The 17,207-nt window shown below is 44.3% G+C and overlaps 1 protein-coding gene across 2 annotated transcripts in view; it reads right to left on the bottom strand.

Annotated features, from left to right (window-relative positions):
• FAM177A1 (family with sequence similarity 177 member A1) overlaps positions 1–13,033 on the bottom strand; it is a 32,593-nt gene extending 19,560 nt beyond the window's left edge. Inside the window, exon 1 of one of the 2 annotated variants that reach the window (XM_045013549.1) lies at positions 12,876–13,033. In XM_045013549.1, coding sequence (XP_044869484.1) covers positions 12,876–12,968 — 93 coding nt within the window. In that variant the 5' untranslated portion in view covers positions 12,969–13,033. Of the gene's footprint in view, positions 1–12,872 lie in introns of both variants that reach the window. The other variant, XM_045013548.1, reaches the window with a different exon arrangement.
• Between the last annotated feature and the right edge of the window lie 4,174 nt (positions 13,034–17,207).

Raw genomic sequence — 17,207 nt, forward strand, 5'->3', positions numbered from 1 at the left:
TTAATGTTGACATTTAAAATATCATCATGGGCATCTGAGTTAACACTCACTGAAATGAACAGAGGTCAGATTTCTTAACTGTTTCAGGCTCTTTGCAAATTCAGGCAGACAGCTCTCACATAACACTCAATTCATGTTTTCAAGGTATCCTTCAAAACCATGAGAGCTAGAGAGTAAATTAAAAAAAATTAAAGTTGAGACACTGAAAAACAACTGAAAGGCCTGTCCATGCTCTCTCTCCCTCCCCCAAAACACACACACACACACACACACAGTATAGACCTTCAGGCCTACCCCAAGGAGGGGTCACAACCCATGCTTTGAAAAAGGCTGTTGTAAGAGATGAAATCAGGATAGAGTGATTTAAATCAAAACAATTTAAATAACCGATTGTCATCATGACCTAAATCAGCAACCATACAACCTTGATTTTAATCATGTTTTGTATTTGTACTTGTTAGTTCTTTTCCTAAAGAAAACAGTTGATTCTCACTGCTTGGTAACTATAAAAACATGTTGATTTGCAACTAGACTTCACGCTAAATCTGAGGCTTATTTTTTTTTCTAACCAGGAGGATACACTGCACCTATAATTTATTTAAATTATACAGCTCAATTTCAATTACTTTTTACATTTTTATGATGTTAGAAAATAGTCTAGTAAGTGCATCATTTGCTATTTTACTTGCAATAAAAAAGAACTCAAAACAGCATTTTAATTTTTGTATTATTAAATAAAACTACATTAAATGTGCTGTACACTAGAAAAGAAGGTTATCAAAACATGTTTTCCATTTAAGAATCAACTGATTTATAAAACTAGGAAGTAGTATCTGTAGTTAGTGAATTGAACTGACTGTTTCTGGTCTCACCATGTCCTTCCAAATTATAGAAAGAGTATCTCTCATCTTCTCATACTTAATTTTCATTCATATATTGGAAGAGGAAAACAAGCTTTTAGCTTTTTCAAACTCCCAATTGGTATCTTAGGGCTCATCTACACTTGAAATGCTGCTGCAGCGGTGCTGCTGTAGTGCTTCAGTGTAGACACTACCTACGCAGATAGGAGGGGTTCTCCCATCAATCCATCTCCCCAAGCGGCAGTTGCTAGGTCAGTGGTCCCCAACGTGGCATTTATGTGCACCCGCCTAGTAACACGGTGTGAAAAGTAGTGCCCAGCAGGGGAGAGAAGCCACAGCCCCGCGCCTGCCGGGGACAGAGAACTCCGGGGCTGCAGGCACCAGTGTTCTCTGGCAGGCGCAGGCTGTGGCTTCTCTCCATGCTGCTCAGAACTGCCAAAAAACAAAACAAAACAAAACGCCGCTCAGACTGCCGCCGCCCGAACTGCCAAAGCACCAAAAAACCCAGCCCAAACTGCCGAAGCAGGAGGAAAAAAAAAAAAAAAAATCCTCGCTCAGACGCTGCCTCCCCAAGAATGGATGGAATGCCGCCCCATAGCATGTGCCACCCCAGGCACGTGCTTGCTCCGCTGATGCCTGGAGCCGGCCCTGTATGTGAGTATTCTTCTGCTGCACTGATACTGCTGTTTTCCTGTGCTTTGAGATTTTAACATTTTGCCCCAAAACGAGTGGTTCAAATAAAAGACGACAACGCAGAGTGGGAAGAATCATTGTTTTATTGAAAATAAAGGGAAATGTGTTTGCTTATTGTGTGGTGGTACTGTTGCAGTGCTGAAAAAACAATGTTGAACGCCATTTCCAAACTAATCACAGCTCTTTTGACATTAGCCATCCACTTAAATCTGAGTTGAAAAAGAAGAAAATCAACTCAAATCAAACCTATCTGCCCAGCAATCTGTTTTCACTAGACAAGTGGTAAAGTCTAAAAGTGCTACTATTGCTTCCTTTAAAAGTGCTCATCTGCTCGCAAAGAAGAAAAAACTCTTTCAAGATGGTGAATTGTTGAAGGAAGCATTTTTGACTGGTGCTCATTTCCTGTTTCAAGGATTTCCTAACAAGTGTGAGATTTTGTCGGCAATACAAGACTTGCAGTTATCAGACAACACAGTTACGAGGAGGATACATGCAATTTCAAGCGACGTGCAAACTCAGGTAAAGGTTGACTTGGAAATATGTGTCTGGTTTTCACTGCAGTTCGATGAGTCGACATATATCGGATACAGCGCAGTTGGCAGTTATGGTGAGGCTGGTATTTAGTGACTTCACCGTAAAAGAAGAGTTACTAAAAGTATTGCCTATGAAAGGGCGAACAAAGGGTGAAGACATCTATAATTTATTCAAATCATAATCAACATCAGTTAATATGCCACTACACAAGCTGTCTGCGATCACCACTGATGGGGCACCAGCAATGATGCAGAGTGCAATGAATCCATTGCACTCTGCAAGAAGAATGAATCCTTTCCGAACTTTGTCTTATCATTGCATTATCCACCAAGAAGCTTTGTGCGTCAAAGTTCTTTCTTTTCAACATGTCATGAATGTCATTATTAAAATAATTAACTCTATTTGAGCTAAACCTTTGCAACACCGACTTTTTAAGGCCCTGTTGGAAGATGTTAATGATAAATAATCTGATCTTATCTTGCACTCAGAAGTACAATGGCTGAACAAAGGTAAAGTTCTTGCACGTTTTTTAAGCCTAATTGAAGAGATCAAAGAATTTCTGAACTCCACAAATCAAACTTCGAGCAACTAGAAGACTCCAGCTGGTTAATGGAATTGGCTTTTCTTGCCGACATCACTGACAAATTGAACATTTTAAATCTTGAGCTCCAAGGAAAAGACAAACATGTGGCTCAAATGATAGGTACTGTAAAATCATTCAAAGCAAAACTGATCTTGTGGATGTCACATATGAAGAAGTAGTCTCTCGTACATTTCCCAAGTATGACGAAAATGGTATGTGACAGTGATTTTAACCCATCACCATTTGTTATCCACATTCAAACACTTCTGGAACAATTTGAAAAGAGATTTCAACAGTTCACCATCATTGAGCCTGTAGTTGCCTTTTTTGTGAATCCTTTTACTTGCCAAATAGAGGTAACAGAAATGGCTACATCAAATTGTGAGTCTCATTCAAATAAGAGCAGAAGACGTGGAACTGGAGATTTTGGACCTTCAAAGTGATATTGTTCTAAAATCGTGCGCAACAGATGAAAACTTTTGGAATCTGGTTGACCAAAAAAAGGTTTCCTGCCTTAAAAAAAATGTAGCATACAAAATAAAATCTTATTTCGGTTCCACTTATCTATGCGAAGTTCTGTTTTCAACAATGAACATCATAAAATCAAAATACAGGTCTCGGCTTATAGATGCCCATCTTGACGATTGCTTACGAACAAGAATATCATCCTACTCTCCCAACTACGAAAAACTGGCTGAAGAAATGCACTGCCAAAAATCACACTGACTTTATTAAAAAAACCACGTGAATTAATGATACCTATTTTCCATTAAGTGCTGATGAGTGCGTATGATTAACTTGTGTTTAACATATTTTCATATGTGTTTGTTTATTGAAATCCAGATACAAGTAACAATACAAAGAATATTTTTAATTAACCATAACTGGCTATCTATGTTAAAATAAGAATAATAAATATATTTGGACCAGCAGTTCAACAATGTTTTACTTTTTTTTAAAATAAATAAGATGAAAACTGTGATATTTATTTTGTAAAAACTCCTTAATTTTTCTTAGATAGATAAAAAGAGCAAATGCAGATGGTAAGGTGAAAGAGTAATTGCAGAATAATTTAATTAATACCTTTTACATGTAAAATTACCTTTTTTATCTTATGGATTCATATATTATGTAATATTAAATAGGATTTTTTGTATTATTTAATGTACAAATACAAAATAAGCCTTGAAAAATTGTTGGCGCCCGCCACACTTTTCTGAAAATATGAATGTGCTATTGGCCACAAAAAAGTTGGAGACCACTAAGCTAGGTCAATTGAAGAATTCTTCTGTCAATGTAACACTGTCTACACTGGGGGTTAGGTCAGCTTAACTAAATTGGTCAGGGGTGTGGATTTTTCACTCCTCTGAGCGACGTAGTTAAGCCAACTTCATTTTCTAGTATAGACCAGGCTTTAAGTATGAATGAGCTAGTCACTGAACTGAACTAGTTAAATAAGCTGAAATTAAGATAATATTCTCTCTGCACCTACAGAAAAGGCTATTGCTGTGAAATGTTGGTTTAGTACATCAACAAACTCTGGTTCCAGGTGCTCATCCAGTGACTTCAAACACAGTCAGTGGTTTGATTCTCTTTAAAACTTGGCAGCAAACATTACTGCTTTTTTTTTTATTTAATTTAAATGATTTCAATAGATAAGTTTAGGCCTTAACATAAATCATCAATTTCAAATTTTAAAATAGGCTTATTTAAAACAAAACAAAAAAAACCCAACCTACCATATATACTCGTTCATAAGTTGAGATTTTTAGTAAAAAAGGGAAGCATCAGAGAAGCGGGTTGGCTTATGAACAGGTATAGAGAGGGAGAGGTGGGACACAGCCCCTCCCCCGCAACAGAGGGGGAAAAGGAGAGGCAGCGCAGCCAGAAGGGAAGAGGTGAGGCCAAGTCTCTCTGCTTCTGGCCACGCTTCTCTCCCCACAGCCTCCAAAGCAGCTGCAGCTCCGGGGCTGGCAGGCTGCACCCACGCTGCTCGGCCCTGCCCACCAAGTAGAAAGCATGGGGGTCCTGGGCTAGGGGTGTGGTCACGTGGCAGGTGGTCACAGGGGTTACTCCCCTGATCCCCAGCTTCTCCTTAAGTTTATAAGCCAAACGAACCAGCTTACGATCGAGTATATACGGTATATTTAATTTTAAATTTAAAAAGTCCAATTTAAATAAAAAAATGTTTTAATCATTTATTTTTATCCACTCTGGATTAAACTAATTCTCTTTTATAAAGATATCAAAAATATTAAAACAAATCCAGATAGTTAAGTGTATGATCTACATTATTCTTACTTTTTTCCCCAAAACAGATGTTAAAACTTCCCTGTTCTACTTAGTAAACATTTTTTACATCTCAAATGTTGCACCCTTGCTTCTCCCACAACATCACAGCTAAAGATAGCAGAACTAATCTAACATCACCTTTTTTAAATTATGTTTCCAAGTAATTCAAACTCACCCAATAATATGGACTTCAAAAGATCAGATTTTTATTACAATCCCAAATGATAATATTACTTCCATCCCAGAACAAATATCAGTTTGAAAATGAACTGCAAAGATTTGGAAAAGCAGGCAAGTCTCAAGATAAAACTGACACACAATGTAATTCTAAATAATTCTCAAATAAGTAAATCACAGCACATAAAAGAAAAATAGAAAGGTGAACTTTAGGGTACCATCAGAATTAACTGTTAAGCAGACATCTTCCAACACACATGCCACCAAACAGAATTCCAGTGGAAACAATTTCATGCTGCTTTTATTTCTCAACAAACTGAATTCAACACTTCAATCCCAACTACTTATAGAGAAGATGCCAGCAAGGAGATGAGTTTCCATACACTTAATGGGACTGCATAGATCTGTAAGTTTTAGACATTTTCACAACAGAAAGAATATACTAGGCTCTTTAGAGACAGGAAGACAAGATCTCTGACATGAAGAGCTAGCAATCTATATGGACAAGATAAAAGAATGGTATGCAACAAAGAGCAAAATGATTGAGCAGTTGTATGCAGTGTTGGTCCCAGGATATTAGAGGGACAAGACGGGTAAAGAGTTGGTCCACCTTGTCTCTGTGATTGAACAGTAACATTTAGAACACTATTTGTTAGCTACATGAGTGGAACACAAAACTATCCACATACATAAAGGCTTACAAAAAACAAAAACATACTGTACAGTGAAAAAACTCCAGCCTATTATGTTGTGAGAGAGTCCCTCTACAAAAATGTAGTTATTTAAAATATTAACCAAAGCCAACAGGAAAATTATCACCATACTAATGCTCAAAAAACAAAAATAAATAATCCTTACAGTCACAATGCAGCTGAACAAAAGACGAGTTTCTATCAGGTGGCTTGGAGGATTCTTTCCACCAACAGAATCAAAATGAAGTCAGATACAAACAAGATCCCTATCTTAAAGATGAACAGATAAAATCTCTTCTGTCTTGGCAGTATAAAGCCTATTAGTGCTAAAGCAGCATAATTTTAGCTGTGTCAGTCCTAGGATATGAGAGACAAAAGATGGGTGAGGTAATATCTTTTATTGGACCAATTTCTGTTGGAGAGAGAGAGGAGCTTTCGAGCTGCACAGAGCTCTTCTTCCAGTCTGGGAAAGGTACTCCAAGTTTCACAGCTAAATGCGAGGTGGAACAAATTGTTTAGCATAAGTAGATAGACACTAGATTTATGGTTTGTTACTAAAATCTGTAACCCATTAACCCTCCCTCTTTTCTTTCCATGACTCCATGTGTGTTAAGGGGCCATTCTACCTTGAATGGTCACTTAGCACATATTCTAACTACGTATGCTAAACAAGTAGTTATGCATTTGGTTTGTAACAGTTGTCAATTTTCCTTTGCATGTTTGTGGCACAGTTTACACACAATTAAATTAAAGCGGAAGTAGTCTAATCTAATGGGTTGTTTGGGGTTTTTTTATATTCAGTGAAAATTCCCCAAAATTCCAGGATCTGGAAGTTAAATTTGTAGATAAATAAGTTTGTCCTATCTCTGTAAAAGCATAATAAGAAATCCCTGTCCTTCTAACATCACTTCCTGTTAGTTTGTTTAGTTATGGGTTGTAGGGTTATCCTTAAACTAGCACCTCACAAGTAACCAATAACATTCTATTGAGTAAAAAGACCGTGCCCTGTTTTGAAATTTTAAGCACTGATCAGTATTTATGTAAGTAACACACACACGTATTTAAGACACAAGAGGTAACTCTCCTGCACTACTTGGCACAGGTGAGGCCTCAGGCTGAGTACTTTAAGAAAGATGTGGAGAAATTCAAGAGAGAGTCCAGAGGACAGAAACAAATACTATAAAAAGTTTAGAAAAAATCTGATCTATGAGGAAAGGTTACAAAAATTGAGCATGTTTACTCTTGAGTAAAGAAGACTATAGGGGGACCTGATAATGTTCAAATATACTCAGGGCTATTATAAAGAGGATAGCAATTGTTCTCCATAGCCACTGAAGATAGGACAAGAATTAATCCGCTTAAACTGCAGCAAGGGAGACAGGTTAGATTTTAGGAAAAACCTAACTATAAGGATAGTAAAGCACTGGAATAGGCTTTCAAGGGAGGTGTTTGAATCCCTGACATTGGAGGTTTTTAAGAATAGGTTAGACAATACTTATCAGAAATGGTCAAGGAAAGCATACTTGGTGCTGTCTAAGCATAAGAGGCTGGACTAGATCCCTTACAAGCCCTACATTTCTATGATCATATAAATTTTAACAACATTTAGACTGAAATGAACATTTACACTGTTCTAAATCATAGCATGTACTAAATGCTTCACAGACATGCAAGACAAGTCCCTATCCCAAAGATTTTACAGTCTAAACAGACAAAGGAAAAAGTGGGGAGAAGAGAGAAGACAAACCAATTAATTTTTTTACTATTACATTCAGGTTGTATGATCTCAGCTTAACTTTGATAACTCAAAACCTAGTGTCAAAATATTTAATGTGAAAGTGCTTAGTCTGTATAACTTCTCTGTCGTGCGCTATATCAAGACTAGCTTCAGTTCTTTCACATCCATACAATTATGAAGTCAGGGATGAAATCACTTGAATCTACCAAGAATGTATTCCCTCCACTAGTTTAAACAAGAGATCTTGTTGTTTACTGCAACTGTAAAGCCACATGAATCTCATTTGAAAAGATACTGCAGCACCAGGAAGTAAATTAATTTTTTTTCCCCAATGGTTTTGCTGCCCATTAACTAGTAGAAGTTACAGTGTAAACCCCTGCAAGTCTAAAGTCTGCAAACACAGATACTCTTCTTTATTATGTTTACCACTGTCATTCTTCTCCTTTCCCCATCTCTGTGCTTACAAATAGTACAAACACTTAGAACAGAAATGGCTAGCTGGCAACTCATGAATGAGGTCTCCTACTAATTCTCAACTCATAGGTAATCTACTTTGAAAAATGAAGAAAACCTGTTTGAGAACCAGACATTAAACTAAACAGGTGCATTTTAAAAAGTATTTAATTAAAATAAGGCAAAATAGGAAAGCTGGTTCAATAAAGGTAAAAGATGACTTTAACATCTAAACCAGGGGTGGGCAAACTTTTTGGCCCGAGGGCCACATCTGGGTATGGAAATTGTATGGCGGGCCACAAATACTCACGAAGCTGGGGGTTGGCGTGCGGGCTCCAGCTGGGGGTGCGGGCTCTGGGGTGGGGCCAGAAATGAGGAGTTCAGGATGCGAGAAGGGGCTCTGGGCTGGGGCAAGGGGTTGGAGGGGGGTGAGGGCTCCAGCTGGGGGTGCAGGCTCTGGTGTGGGGCTGGGGATGAGGGATAGGGGGTGCAGGAGGGTGCTCCAGGCTGGGACCAAGGGGGTTCAGCAAGTGGGAGGGGGATCAGGGCTGGGGCAGAGGGTTGGGGTGCAGGAGGGGGCCAGGGGTACAGGCTCCGGCTGGCACTTACCTCAAGCAGCTCCCAGAAGCAAAAGCAAGTCCCTCCTCTGGCTCCTACGTGGAGGCGCAGCCAGGTGGCTCTGCACACTGCCCTGTCTGCAGGCGCTTGGGGCAGGGGCAGCGTGCAGAGCCACCTGGCTGTGCCTCCACGTAGGAGCCAGAGGAGGGATGTGCCACTGACCTTGCTGTTTTCTGTAAGCCTCCCTCAAGGGCCGGATTAAAACATCTGGAGGACTGGATGGGGCCCCAAGGCCGTAGTTTGCCCACTCCGATCTAAACCTTAACACTGCATTAATTACACAGAAGTCAGTAAATTCTAAGATAAGAGCTACAGTAAAGGCTACTGTGGAAACTGTGTATATGCATTACAATAGGGATCTTTGTTACATATCCACACAACGACACTGCAATTAACCATAGAAATTAGAATAATGGAACTGCATTTGTCTGCGCTACTCCTACCATAAAACTGTAATGATTCAATATTTATTATTTATGTTTAAATTCTACTTTTCCACTATCCTTAAATGTATGTAGCCTTGTGCACTGCTACATCTATAAAGTAAAAATCCTACAATCTTAATATTAATACAGTAGTTTGCTTTTAGTGTTATTCAAATTCCATTCTAAGGGGTTCATAGCTCAAAGAAATCAGTATCTAAACAATTTAAGATCATGTAAAGTGTGACTCAGGCTAAATTAGTACACCTTGAAGGGGCTAAATATACCAGTGGGTTATTATGCTAGCTTTTCCATTCGCATACTAAGCTCAAATCTTAGTTTGGATCACAAGCAGGAATTAATTTAGTATTCTCATCTCATTCTTATTTGTGCACATCATAAAAGCAGCAGACAACCAGCAGTTTGTTAAGAACAGTAGCCCAGGAACAGAATAGCAGAAGCGATAAAGACTTGGCAATTCTTTGTGCTTGAGATCTTCAACATATACCATCATAACTATAAAGGGACAGGTAACAACCCTCCTGTATACAATACTATAAAATCCCTCCTGGCCAGAGGCACCAAAATCCTTTTACCTGTAAAGGGTTAAGAAGCTCAAGTAACCTGGATGACACCTGACCCAAAGGACCAATAAGGGGACAAGATACTTTCAAATCTTGGGGGAGAAGGGGTGTAAGGGCTTGAGGGGATATTTTGGGGGAAGAGGAACTCCAAGTGGTCCTTTCCCTCTTAAATCACTTGGTGGTGGCAGAGTACCAGGTTTTAACCTAAGCTGGTAGGAATAATCTTAGGGGGCTTTCATGCAGGTCCCCACATCTGCACCCTAGGGTTCAAAGTGGGGAAGGAACCCTGACATACCCCTTGCTATGCATCCACACAGCTAAAACTCTCACCCAAGCTCACATCAGCTTGTGTATGGATCACTACAATGACATCTGCTTCAGCCTTGACAAATGCAATCCTCCCCCACTCATAGCCATGCAGAATGCTAAGGCAAAGATCATTCTCCCAGCTCAGCACTTTGATAATATCACCTCCCTCTCTGCATCCAACTACTGGCTCCCCCTTCTCCATCAAATCACATTATTTGTCTTCAGCTTCAAGGCCCTTCTCAACCTACCCACTATCATCTCTCATATGCTTTACTAAGATGTCAACTCCTGTTTCTGGTCTGTCAGCATTCACCACCTTACTTCTTGCAAACATGTACCTTTGTGCTCTCTCCCATGCTATCCCACAAAATTGGGAGCAGCTTCTCGTAAACATCTATGAAGCTACTTCATTGTGCTCTTTCAAATCCCTCCTTTACTATGACACCTGCACAAATCTGGACAGTGGTTAGGCTCCTGTCACACTGAAACTGCTGCCTATTATGCTGGCCAATACAGTCTCATTGTTTCCTTGTGCTCCTGTCTGTATCCATCTGTCTCCTGTCTTAAACTAGATTGTAAGCTATTTGGGGCAGGAACTTTCTGTTATGGGCTTGTACAGTGCCTAGCACAATAGGGTCAGGATTCGTGACGGTCTCCTAGGTGTTACTGGAACACAAATATAATAATAGCGGACTTGGGTGTTCTGGCAGAGCTGCTATACTTGCTATAGTATGACTGACCTAAGACAGTGCTACAAGACCTCCTCAGTTTCACATGTACTCAATTCACATATTTAAGGAAAAATGCCAACAGAAAAAAGTAATATGGAAACTAGGGCTGTACATCGATCTTTTCAATCCATTAGCCTCATCACTTGTTCAGATCAGAAGTCCTCTAAAATTCTATACCAAAGGATATCCTTACTTTGTTTCAGGTGAAACTTGTCAACCTACACAAGCCTCAGTATAGGCCAAAAGACCTAAAATGAGAGTGAAATAAAAATCAGGAAGCTTAAAGAAGCACTGAAAAAGTTAGCAGGCTTTAGTGAGAAATATTTCCATACACACTGCCTCCTAATGCCTTTATTGATCCTATTTTCTTTTGTTGTTGGGTTTTTGGGTGGAGGTTTGCACCTTTATTAAATTCAGTTGAAATGTTAAAAAAAAATGTTCTACTGAGGGCAGCAACCACCAAAACACAAGAAGTGAAAACAGCTAGAGGCTGGCTATAAAAGCAAAACTCTGTGAAATGCAAAAAGTAAACAAAGCATGAAGCAGTGAAAGAGCATATTAGTCTGGGGGGTTTTTTTTAATGTTCATTTTGGTCATCTCAGGTGTCACTAATAGCAGAGGTAAGGAAATTTGTCAGGTTAAAGACTATTTTTAAGAAGTAATGTCCCTTGTATGTAAGATGGCTATATCTCAATACACTTGCCAAGCTAGCACCACAACTTGCTGAGAGCTGAAACTTGTCTGAATTTAAAATGTATCAAACTCATTTGTAACAGGCACTATTTACTAAGTGAAACACAAGAAATCTGGGCCAGTGCAGATGTGTGAAGTGTTTAAAAAAAGGGAGCGCTCTCCCCTCTGAACAAAATGAAGCAATTAATATTCTAGTATAAAATCTGAGACAGGTAAGAACCTAGTAAGCTTCCAATTTCCCCAATGCTACTTATGAACCTAGATTCTGCAAAACCTTCCATGTGCAGAAGTCTTAATGAATTCACTGGGAATTCAACATTGGAGGGCTTGCAAAATAAGGCCTGTGAATCAGGTATCACTTGGGGCCACCACCTTTACTATGCTGCAGCCCCCTGTTGTAAGAGATTAAAAATTGTTTTGACAAGACACACTCTCTCACCAGCCAGTCATCATTAAACCAAAGCCACATACTAAAACTACATTGACTTCACACCCCCACCCACCTACACTGTTTAGCTAGTTTTGCCAGAAAAAAGTCTTTGTTCAGAACCTAAATGGAATGAAAATAAATTAAAGCTCTATTTGAAAAAATAATCATGAAAAAGCATGACAGGCATTGTAGTAAATGGTTGTGCTACTTTGGCAAGCAAGAAAGCAAAATGTAAGCTAGGAGAAATACTGAGCATCTCACACTTAAACCAAAGTCCAAGAGACATCTTTTGCCCTCAATCCAACCGTACCAAGAGAGGAATCACTTGCCATCTGGTATTAAAACTCTACAGAACCATCACCTGTAGGATTACAGATAAGCCTTGACAAAAAATGGGCAGCCATATTACAAGTCAAACATGCAGTTACTGAAGCAGTGATTTATGGAGGAGGTCCAGTTTTCTAAAGGTGGGAGGAGAAGCCATAGGAAAGGGCCTTCAAGCTATACATTACAAGGTAAAACAATGTTGCGTCTCTATATACTTGAGAATTATTTTGAGACACAGGAAGAGGCAAGTAACGTCTAGGGCGTAACGGACTATTATTACCATCGAAATAAGCAAAAATTTTGCAGTTATGTAACATCTTCTACCCAAGACTCTCCAACCAGTTTACAAACACGGATGACCTCAGCCTCATGCCAGCCCTGGGGGACAGGGAAGCACTACCCGGTGGTGGCACAGGCGGGGCAGGGCGCCGTGGAAAAGTGATTTGCTGAGGACCACCCACAGGAAGCGCTGGAAAAAGAACCCAGGAGTCCAGACTCCCAAGCCCCCTGCTTTAGCTACAGACGCACGTCACCTGCCTTTGATCCCCCAGGGGCCGGGAAGCCTCTCTGCGGTGGACAGCAGCTGCCCCACTGGCCCGCGGAAGAACAGAGACTAGGCTCCGGGCAGCCCCCCCATGGGTGGTGTTGAGTCACCGTGGCCGGGCCCAGCCCCTCCCTTGTACGGGGCGGGGGATGAAGGCTCAGCAGACGCCCCAGCCCCTGGGGAAGCCGGTCTCACCTGCTCCTGCTCCATGGCGCGGGGGGCAGCGGCGGGTGCGGTCCCGGCTGGGGAGGCGCAGTACAGGGTGATAGCGGAGAGACCCTGCTCCATGCCCCCGCCAGCCCACGGAAGCGGCGGCACAGGCCGAGCCACACTCCGCCGGGCCCTGGGAAGTGAGGTCACGAGCGGCCCCGCCCGCCTGCCCCACCCCCCGGAGCGCAAGGGCGGGTGGAGAGGCCGTTGCCAAGCGACCGGCTGGGCCTGGCAACTCCTGCGGCTTCTGTCCCGCGACCCCAGATATTGCCCGGCTGCACAGCCAGGACCCCCGCCCGCCGCCAGAGACACCCCATAGCCGCCCCCCCGCCGCCACAGACCCCCCCACCCCTATAGCCAAGCCCCCGCCGCCAGAGACCCCCCGCCCCCCCATAGACACCCCACCTCCATAGCCTGCCCCCCCCGCCGCCACAGACACCCCCATAGCCAGGCCCCCGCCGCCAGTGACCCCCCACCCCCATAGACCCCCCACCTCCGCCGCCACAGACCCCCCACCCCTATAGCCAGGCCCCCGCCGCCAGAGACACCCCGCACCTCCATAGACACCCCACCCCCATAGCCTGCCCCCCCCGCCGCCACAGACACCCCCATAGCCAGGCCCCTACCGCCAGAGACACCCCCCAGCCGCCCCCCCCGCTGCCAGATTGCCCCCCACCCCATAGCCAGGCCCCCCCACCCCCAGAAACCCCCCCATAGCCAGGCCCCCTGCCACCAGAGACCCCCCCATAACTGGGCCTCCCCACCGCCAGAGACCCTCCTTAGCCAGGGGTCCCCTGCCACCAGAGACCCACCCCCACAGCCAGGACCCCTGCTACCAAACACCCACCTCTGTAACTGGGCCACCCACCCCCACAGCCAAGCCCTCTCCCCCCCCCCCCCGCCACCAGAGACCCACCGCTATAGCCAGGCCTCCTCCACTGCCAGAGACTCCCCCCCCCTGTCCCCCATAGCCAGGTTTCTCCCTACCAGAGACCCACTCCCGTAGCCGGGCCACTCACCCTCACAGCCAACCCCACCACCACCAGACACCCACCTCCCATAGATAGGCCACCCACCCCCACAGCCAGGACCCCCGCTGTCACCCCAACAGCCAGAATCCTTGCAGCCAGACACCCACCCACTCCCACAGCCAGGACCTCTGCCGCCAGACACCCACCTCTGTAGACAGGCCACCCACACCCACAGCTGGACCACCTGAAGTCACTACCACCCACCTTCACAGCCAGACCCCGCAGCCACCGCCACCCACCTCCCACAGCTGACATTCACTGTATAAGTAGAATACACTTTGATGTGGAATAATATTTTAATTTAGGTTATTACAGTATTATTTATTTTCTTAGCAGATGCCCTTATCCAGGGCAACTTACAGTGCATCCGAAGTATTATAGTTAAGCACAAGTACAAAAAATGTTTACAGATAAGAGCAAGAGGATGTGCTTGTTGTCATCGTTGATGTTTGATTGTTCTTAAAACATAAAAATACTTTTAGAACATTAACTCAATTAATACCACGTTCTTGATACAATATGGTAGTAGACTACAAATGCAGAACAGAGCATATGTTTAAAATGTAGAGTGGGTTTACTAATGTAATACTGTAGCAATAATAATGAATATACTGTAACTGTTTACTTATCAGAAAAAGCAGGCTGCCGTTGGTCAGATGACACTCCCCATAACAGCAACAGTTGCTTAGGAGCAACATAGCAAAAGGGCACAGATATGTTGCTACTCATGAGCATCTACTGTACCCACTTCCACTCAAAGAGACCAGAACCCCCTGTGACACTGGTAAACCTGGTGCCAGCTCTTGTCAAGTCTATAGGCATCAGCTGAGCACTGCCAGACTGTTGACACTCAGTACTTCAAAGTAATGCCCTGGAACTTCCATTTTTAACACTGTGATATGATTGTGATATGTTTTGTACAAAATATGCCTTGTGAGGTATCATTTTAAAAGTCTTGATCTGTTGAACATTAATATCCTGTTGGATTGTATGTAGTATTGTATGTGAAGTTATGAAGTATTGCTATATGTGCTACTGAAATATGTTGTGAGGTTGGGAAACACTCACAGCAGCCTTGCAGTTGCAACAAAGGAGGACCAGACAGTGTTGATGGCTCATCAAGAAAATAATCCACTATCCCAGAGGCTCCTTAGAGAAGGTATGTACTGCTTGACCAATGGAGACTGACTGACCCCCACATCACAGCAAGGATTTTTTTTAGCAGCTAAAAAGAGAGACAGTGACATCATCACTTGGAAGCATATCTGGAAAGACAAAGACTTTGAACTGGGGAAGTTTGGTCCCAGGCTGGAAGGTAGCCTCAGCCTGTGTATTGAGGAACCATAACCTGCTTGTACCATCTGTCCAGGTGATACACTGCTTGATTCAAATCCTGCTTAGTTTGTAAAATTTAGACTGCTAATTTATTTTTATTTCTTAAGTAACCAACTTTGACATCTATGCCTGCTACTTATAATCACTTAAAATCTGTCTTTCTGTAGTTAATAAATCTGTTTATATTTTTCCTAAACCAGCATGTTTTGGTAGAAGTGCTTGGGAAATCTCAACTCAGATTACAAAGGCTAATGTAGGTCCATTCCACACTGAGGAAGTGGCAAATTATTTAATGAACTTGCACTGCTTAACGGAACCTTGAGCAGTGCAAGACTGTACAGTTCTGGGGGGCAAGCCTATGCACTGGGGGAAATTGGCTGGAGCTTCTCTATTGATCATTCATGAGCGGCTGGGAGATAATTCATGTAACTCAGTCGAATGTGTCCCTGTCTTTCAGAAGCTTGTAGCTTGACATCAGTATCACATTGTGAGAGGCAGCCAGGTTGGTGGGTTTGGAGGGCTCAGTAGTCCACAGCCCAGGTTGCACCCAGGACCCTGTGACACAGACTCATAGCTGGAAACCAAACCAGCTCAGTTGTTTGTTAATGTTGTTCAAAATAGATACTAGTCTTATAAGACTTTATCTAGTGCAGGGGTCAGCAATCTATGGCACGCGTGCCAAAGACGGCATGCAAGCTGATTTTTAATGGCACGCTGCTCCAGCAGGCAGCAGCGTGCCATTAAAAATCCTGCCCAGCCTGGCCCGGCCTGCTCTTCTCTGCCCTCCACTCCCCATGCCCCCACCCCATAGTGGCAGGGAGCAAGGGGCAGGGGGCAGAAGCTTGGTCCTGCTGGCTCCCCTGCCTCTTCCTGTAGTGTGCTCGGTCCCTCCCTTCTGGCCGATCAGCTGATGGCCCTTGTGAGGGAGGGGGTCAGGAAAGAGCAGAGTCAACCTGCTCACTGCTCCCGGCGGAAGCAGAGAAGAAGCGGGGGCAGGGCCTTGGGGTGGGGGTGGAATAGGGGCATATCCCCTCCAGACCCCTGCCCTGACCCCCCCACACACATACCAGCCCTGAGCCCCACAGCCCTGCACACCCCCCAGGCCGTGCCCTGAGCCCTGTGCCCTGCACACACCCCAGGCCCCTGCTCTGAGCCCTGTACCCCCCTCATACACACCCAGCCCTCTGCTTGACTCCTTCCCCAGCCCTGACTCTGGCACCCCCACACTTACCCAGCCCCCCCCACACCCCATACACCCCCTACATCCTGACTCTTGCACCCCCCACATCCTCACCCCAACCCTGAGTACCAAACGGGAGCTCCTGCAGGGTGCAACAGGGGTCTCAGGGCAGGGAGTTGGGGTGCAAGGTGCAGGCAGGGGGCTTAGGGCAGGGAGTTGGGGTGCATGGGGGTGCAGGGTGCAGCAGAGGGCTCAGGGCAGGGAGTTGGGGTGTGAGGTGCAGGCAGGGGGCTCAGGGCAGGGAGTTGGGGTGCAGGAGGGGTTCAGGGGGCTCAGGACAGGGAGTTGGAGTGCAGGAGGGGCACGGGGTGCAGGCAGGGGGATCAGGACAGGGAGTTGGGGGTGGGGTGCAGGAGGGGTTCGGGCTCTAGCCCGGCGCTGCTTACCTGCTGTGACACGCTCCCTGCCTGCCTGCCTTGGCCCCACGCTGTGCCACTCACCACGTCCCTGCGCGGCCCCTACGGGGGGAACAGGGATCCGCGTGCTGCCCTTGCCATGCCGCCAGGTATCTCTCCCGAAGCTCCCATTGGCTGCGGTTCCCCGTTCCCGGCCAATGGGAGCTGTGGGGGGCAGTGCCTGGAGCAACTCATGGAGCCTTTTGTCCCCATTCCCCGCCCCGGGGCCCCAGGGACGTGGTGCCATGCTGGCCACTTCTGAGAGCGGCACAGGGCCCGCGGCACCACGGGGGGCAAATCCCGCAGGCTGTATCCA

Source organism: Mauremys mutica, chromosome 4 (assembly GCF_020497125.1).
Source record: "Mauremys mutica isolate MM-2020 ecotype Southern chromosome 4, ASM2049712v1, whole genome shotgun sequence".
In the NCBI taxonomy this organism is placed as follows: Eukaryota; Metazoa; Chordata; order Testudines; family Geoemydidae; genus Mauremys; species Mauremys mutica.